At 37.7% G+C, this 7,536-nt stretch overlaps 1 protein-coding gene across 1 annotated transcript; it reads right to left on the reverse strand.

Annotated features, from left to right (window-relative positions):
- Positions 1-4,817: 4,817 nt before the first annotated feature.
- On the reverse strand, positions 4,818-7,329 carry LOC113114465 (uncharacterized). The gene is made up of 5 exons (XM_026281392.1): positions 7,110-7,329; positions 6,008-6,337; positions 5,463-5,696; positions 5,068-5,157; positions 4,818-4,984 (listed from the first exon to the last, which is right to left on the reverse strand). The coding sequence occupies exons 1-5, from the start codon at positions 7,153-7,155 to the stop codon at positions 4,914-4,916; spliced, it is 771 nt and encodes a 256-aa protein (XP_026137177.1). The 5' UTR covers positions 7,156-7,329; the 3' UTR covers positions 4,818-4,913.
- Between the last annotated feature and the right edge of the window lie 207 nt (positions 7,330-7,536).

The raw sequence follows: 7,536 nt of genomic DNA on the forward strand, positions 1-7,536 counted from the left end.
TGGTGATAAAACTGCTGGTAAAGTCCTCACCGATTTCCAAAATCTCCTGTCGGGTGTATGATGTTAAAGCAAAGCTGTTCAGTACGAACAGACCCGAGATGAGCAGGAATATTACTGCAAAATTGCATTGGAAAAACTGCATTTTTCCATCTCAAAAATATATATAAATTACGGCCTATGCTCTCTCTATCCGTTAAAGGATTTTTAGGCTGCATTAATTAGGTAAACCGGAACCGGGAACACTTCCCATAACACCCTCTGCACTTGCTACACCATTAGAAGAATGGCATCTACGCTAATATTTGTCTGTTTGTCTCTTATTCCGAGGTCACCTTAGCCACCAGATCCAGTCTGTATCCAGATCAGAGGGTCACTGCAGTCACCCGGATCCAGTACGTACCCAGACATGATTGTGGATCAGCACCTAGAAAGGACCTCTACTGCCCTCAAAGACAGCGGAGACCAGGACAACTAGAGCCCCAGATACAGATCCCCTGTAAAGACCTTGTCTCAGAGGACCACCAGGACAAGACCACAGGAAACAGATGATTCTTCTGCACAATCTGACTTTGCTGCAGCCTGGAATTGAACTACTGGTTTTGTCTGGTCAGAGGAGAACTGGCCCCCCCAACTGAGCCTGGTTTCTCCCAAGGTTTTTTTCCCATTCTGTTACCGATGGATGGATGATATCATTGACTTGATTGCAAATAAATTCACAGACACTATTTAAAGCTGGGGTGAAATGCTCATTTTCACTCAATCTCCTGTTAATCTTGAGAACCTATAGAGTAGTACTGCATCCTTCATATCTCCAAAAAGTCTTTAGTTTTTTCATATTTATAAGAAAAAGATAGTCTGTACCGTTTTTTTTTTTTTTTTTTGGAAAAACACGAGCGGCTGTAGGCGTGACGTGTGGGCGGAGCTAAAGAATCACGAGCGTGAGTAGGCTTTTGCGTTGAGAGCATCTGGAAGCTGTGAGTGACATTGCCGTGAGGAAAAAACCATCATCCAAAACAAACCATGGCTAACAGTCAGATTCAGCCGTTTATTTATGATCCAGAATCAGATCCCGAAGCTGAAATTGAACAAGAGCAGCAGAAGCAACGACTACAGCAGGAGTAATGTGGTATCTATTGAAACTGTATATATTTGCTTAGCGGTTTTGGAAAATGACTAAGTTCCACTTTATGTCGTCTTTTTTTTTTTTTCTTTAAAGGTGTACATGTGGGAAGTGTAGTTTGATGCCAACATCGCATGTTGTTTACTTGATGTGCTTACGCGCCGATAGTTAAGTTAACAACACAGAGATATTTTAAGCAGTTTTACTCACCGCCTGCGGTTCCAACACACGATCGTGACCCTTTTTAGTTGGGACTGCATCATCCTTAAGAAATAAACGATATGCAAATCCGGCGTCAAACTGGGCCTTGTTTGTAAAACAAGCATCTTCGAAAATGCAGGGAACAAACACAAACACTTGCACAACTCCGTTGATGCTCTGTAAAAATAAACTCCATCCACTGGTCCCTTAATGCCGTTTTCTTTTCTTTTTTTTGGTAATCTGTGCAGGGTTGTCTTGCCCTGGCAACCAAAAACACACTTCTTTTGTGACATTTCGCTCTCGCTCTGATCAGTGAATGTCTCTGCTCTGCTCTCTGAACTGCCTTTAACTGTCATTTTGCATTATTGACACACTGTTTTCCTAATGAATTTTGTTCAGTTGCTTTGACGCAATGTATTTTGTTTAAAGCGCTATATAAATAAAGGTGACTTGACTTGACTATAACCAATCACACAGGATTCTGTTGAGCTTATGAATGCATTGGCCAATCAGTGACATTCAGATGAGTCATCACTGAAAAGCCTGTGTTTTGTTCAGTGTGCGCTCGCTGACTGAACGCTGCTCTCTGGCGAATTAATTCTCTCATCATGAACAAAGTGCAGATGTGTGTACATAAATATGATATACATTTCGCAGTATAAACAGCTTCAGTGATTATAATGGGAGTTGTTTAGAGTGCTTGAACTCTGTCTAGACTTAAGTTAATATTCTTTGATAATGTAAATATTATTTGCTGTCTTTATGTAGCAATGAAAGTGTTATAATTAGTAACTTACAATGTATTTTTTAAGTTCACATTAATTATAAAGTCAGTCATATTAAAAATATTAAAAGACATGGCACCTATATCTAGTACGAGTTAAAAGACGGGTTTAATGCATAGGCTAGGGTGAAGTCAGCTAAGATGGGCCATTTTTGGTAAATTACTTATAATACCATCAAATAAGCTATGCATGAGATCTAATGATTATTTTTTTTCAATTAGCGATGGTCTGTTAAATATATATATAGGCCTATTTATATTTTAAATGTGAAGAAGTATAATTATGAGAGTTAGAGTACCAGAAGTTACCTTCTTGAGCCTAGGCACAACATTCAGGTAAAATGGGCCAGGTAATTTCGGCTGAAATAACTGTATTTTTAATAGTAAATTGACACTTTTGTCTTTAGTGTGCCATTGCAACAAAACCATGAATGTCTTTCATTTAAACGAAAGTTGAACCAATATTTCATTAAACAATGCAATTAAAATTGAACAAATCATGTTGTGTAGGTGTGTATTTCAGTGCATTGGTGTCTTTTGTGTGCATGTAAGTGTGTATGCTTGTCAAATATTTGTTGAATGTTTTGTTAAAGATTAGGACATATTTGACAAAAACAAACAAACACTGTTTACTATTTCCTATACTGTAGTTCTTAACATTGCACCTATTTAGGCTAATTGAAATCAATGTTTCCTTTTTAAATTAAACATATTTATTTGAAAGAGCATGTCAAAACCTTGTTCAAAAACCTTTGCTTGTTGGTAAGCTTACTCGCAATTTCTTTAGTATTCTGATTAGTGATTAACGAAATTTACTGTCAGGCTCACTTACCTTTCAATTTCTCTGACAATGTATTCATGTAACACTCAGCCCTCATAAAACTATAAATTATTTTTACATTTCAGCAAGTGTCGAAGCTTCAATGCAAGTTCAGTTATTAGGATTGGCTGTAACAATTTAAAGAGATATGAGGCTACAAGTTTGTTTGTCCCATTTTACCCGATGACCGATTTTAGCTTATTTCACCTAGTTAATAGATTGCACTAGGTGAGGGACAGGTGTAGCCCGTTAAAGATACACTAACATGACAAGTCGGGAAATTGTTGAATTAAAAAGGAACGAAATTTCAGCCGAGGTGGTCCTTTAATCGGTCTGCGTGCAGAGCCCCGCTGTGTCATGATCAAAGTCCCCGGATGTGTCCTTCCGAATGTTAAGCAGGGCACAGCCATAGACAGTAAAAGAAATGGACACAGCGACCCCATTGGAACTCAACTGAGACAATTGAAGCCCATTTTTAGCGTTTTTTAGCACTTCCGTTTCTGACGCGCAGACTCAAACTAAGCTTGACGACGTCAGCAACCTTTCTCACAGATGTAAATCTTCTAGTGGCTGTGCATGAAAACTGCCATCGTTAATCTTGCAGAGACGGCGAGCTTGAGCGGGGAGTTCTTTGTCGTGAGTGAGCAGGAGTAAGTATTCTGATTAATTATTTTGTATAGTATTTTAAAATGTAACGCCAGTACGCCATATTAAGGTAATTGCCTGCGAGCTTCTCCTCCTGTCTGTACGGTAATTTCTCTACTGTGCGACAGAGAATCGAGTGTTTATGATGCAATCGTTAGCCTATTTTTACAAAAACTGTTTCTACGGGGCCATAATGTAACATAGAAGGTAATGGAGCCCTTTATACATTGTTGTGCATCTTTAGAAATAAATAATGGACAAATGGAGTCTTTAAATGCCTCAGATGTAAAGTTATTCGCTGTCAAAGTGACGCCAAAATGAATGGGAGTCAATGGGAATGCTAATGCATGTGAAGTTCTGCTACAAGATGGCAGCTCGCGGCTGACTTCAACTTCCGGTCGACTTCCTTGCCGCCTGGGCGCAGCTGAGACTCATTTGCTTGTAGCTGCGAGCTGCTCATGTAGACACCTGCAGGAGCAAACCATAACTACAGCTGAACTCTTTCCACCGAGCTCTGCTTTCATTTCATTCACCTCATGCTTTAAAATTAATTTTCATGGATATATTTTAACTAATTTATAAGATACATAACAAGTGTTATGTTATTCAACAAAAATGAATGATTCTGTGACTGCAAAAAATAATTATAATTTCAAAGTTTTAATTTAATCTTACTCAGAAAGCAGAATAAATACAGCATTGACTCCATTTACAATTCTCAAAGAACGACAAGTTTATCAATATTATATAATGACACAAAGATCTTATGAAGAAAAATATATGAATTTGGTTAAACAGGTTAAGAAACTGCACATGCAAGCAAAAGTTTAAAAACAGAAAACACCAGAGACCCAAAAACTGACACAGAGATGACGGATCAAACAGATAAAACTTAAAACAAGAGACACTGTATATAAAATAAATCAACCAACAGAATAAAGTATAAGAGCAAGAGCAGGAATGTGAAATAAACTCATTTCTAGCAGATGGAAAATAAACACAGAGAATGACTTCACAATCTGCCAGATCTGATTTAGAGAAAGAAATATCATGCATGAACAGAAGAGGTTTCAAGTAATGGTATAAAATACTGCTAGTTCATTCAAAGCATAAAGACAAATTAATAAATAAGCAAAAAATCTGTTACCAAGAACAAAAATATATATATAATTAAAAAAAATAATTTAAAATTTTTTTTTGAAAAAATCTAATCACAGAGAAACTAAACCTGTAGAAAAGGTCTCCTGGCTTATTCTGTAGATCTCCTGCCGTGAAAGCTGGAATCATGTGAGAATCTGTGACATTATGTCATTTCTCATAGATGTGATGATTTGCTGCTGGTCTCATGAATCTTCTGCTTCATGTCGTTCTCTAAATCTTCTCATTCTCAGTTTCTGATCTTCCTGATTCTTTCCTAATAGCATCACATGATCATCACCTTCACACTCTTAATATTTGCATGTCAAATCCATGATGGTGATAATAAATGTCTCTCACCTGATGTGTGTCTCAGTTCAATGTGAAACAAACCCAAAAGAACCATCAGCTGAAAACACCAGACCAGCACAAACACAGTCACTGAAAACACTAAAAAACAACAATCAGACAGACATCAGAAACCATCCTTCATATTTCCTTAAGTGTGTTTAGTTAAACTCAGATGTCTGTGTGCTTCTGGTCACTGCAGAGGTCAAACTAGAGGTCACAGATGCAGTAGTTGGTCCTGTACTAAAACATCAGTGCAGAATAACCTGCTTTCTCTCTAAACTACATCAACACAATTCACTGTTGTGGTCATGAAACTAATGACAAGAATCAGGAGAACTGACTGTTTTGCATCATTGGTGTTGCTGTGTTTTTTATAAATATGTGGACATTCACTGAAAGCTCACCAGGACAGGGTTGGAGTCTAACGGTCTTCTGTCCGTGACTGACGTGGTTCTTCACACTGCAGGTGATGTTTCCATCAGTTCCCTCATTCAGATCAAAGCTGGAGCCTCCATCCATCAGAGGATCTCCATTCAGAGTCCAGCTGTAGAGGAGCTGATCGCCCTCAGAGGAGCAGGACGCCCTCATCGCCCCACTGGAGAAGCAGCTGATGGACACTTCCACTGAGCCAATAGGAGCTGGAGGGAGGGACACGTGATCATCACACAACCCTTCCTCAACTAAGTCAATGTCAAGACATTTCTGAACCAAATGTGCTGCTGAGGTGAAAGCTGGACTGAACTGAACATGCAGCATAGGTTAGTCATGTGACAACAGTGTATCAAATGAGTGTTTAAATTGTGTGTAAAACTGCAGGCAGTGTACAGATATTCAATAAAGAGCTGCATGAATAAAAACCTTCAGAGAGATTCAATTGGTTCATCTGTATGAGAGTGAAATCTTTGGAGAACATGAGATTGTAATGTGTCTGAAGAGAGAGTTTCTGTACCTTCAACATTCACTTGAAGATCTGTAGATGTTTCTGAGCCGTCTGAGAGAGAGAAAAATACTGTGTAATTCCCTGAATCTGCTTTGATCACACGGTTTATTATCAGAGTCCCAATAATGACTGTAACAGGTCTGTTTCTATAAAGATCACAATCTCTCATCGTGTCATTCTTTATTCTACAAACTGGATCAGTTGATGTGTTGTAGTTTATATTCTTTCGTATCGTCGTGTCATATACACTAGTGTTCTGCACCATCAGCAGATTGAGTTTGTGTCCCAGAGCTGCGTAACAGATATCAGACTGATTAAACCTGCAGAACTGATCCAGACCTGAAGAACAAAACACACACACACACACACACACACACACTGATCAATACGTATAAATATCTCTCCCATTATGATATAAAATCAGACAGAAATGCACAGAATCAAACTTCAACAGATAAAAAAACATCTGACAGACTCTTGATCTGATTCCAGTCATCTGATCTCAGCTCATCTAAAATAATCCATTATAAAAAACTATTTTCTGTGAAGAAAGTGTGATTTGTGTCTCTCCTGAATTACTCAACAAGCTCATATTACTTCACAGATTTATGTGAAAGTTTAGTGTGTAATAAAAACAACTGCTACGATAAAACAATAACATTTAAAACACTAGTCTGTATGTCAAAATTAAAAAAGAAAATCTAAATGTTGATTTTAATAAAATAAACTATCACGCTTTCACTTTCTGCAAACACTTCACACATTTTAATGTGATATTCTGATAATGCAGAACATTGTGACTTTGTCCTGCACATTAACCTGTGACAACTCTCACTTTATTAATAATGTCTAAACCTTTCTGATATCATTTTTAATGGACAGATATTCTTTTATGAATCCTCCATATAATGCAAAAATATTGTATAAAATAATAAATACATTTACACACTCTCTCGCATTTTTAAATACTCCAAACTGTTAAGAAGCTCAGAAAACACTATGACTAGATCACTGCAGACTCTTAATATAATATTAGAACAGAAATGATTCTCATCAGAGCTTCACCTGACTGAAGAGCATCAGAACAGAGTTTGATGTGAAAGGGACTCACATGCAGCAGTCTGCAGCAGCAGCATCAGTCCAAAGATCAGCATCATTTCTCTAAAGTCCAGTATCCAGAAGAGCCCAGTCCCAGCTTCAGATCATGACACGAGCATCTGGACTCCTGTCTGTCTCTGTTCTGGATCTCAAGAAGCGTCTTCACAGCGAGACTCAGACTAGACTGACACATGAGGAAATCTCTGACCACTTCACTGAGAGGAAGAGCAAGTTTCCTCTGATGGGGGAAGGCAGATGACGTTACATCTAAAACAAGAGACTGAAACTCATAAGAGAAAAAAAGAGAAAACATTTTCATGCAAGATTTTTTTTTTTAATCTTATTTTAGAAGGAACACGTGGGATGGAGTTGATGAATGTAAATTACTTGACATTCTCCTTTAAATCAAATAAAACTGTATCTGTAATTTATTGATAAAA

Source organism: Carassius auratus, chromosome 14 (assembly GCF_003368295.1).
Source record: "Carassius auratus strain Wakin chromosome 14, ASM336829v1, whole genome shotgun sequence".
Classification (NCBI taxonomy): domain Eukaryota; kingdom Metazoa; phylum Chordata; class Actinopteri; order Cypriniformes; family Cyprinidae; genus Carassius; species Carassius auratus.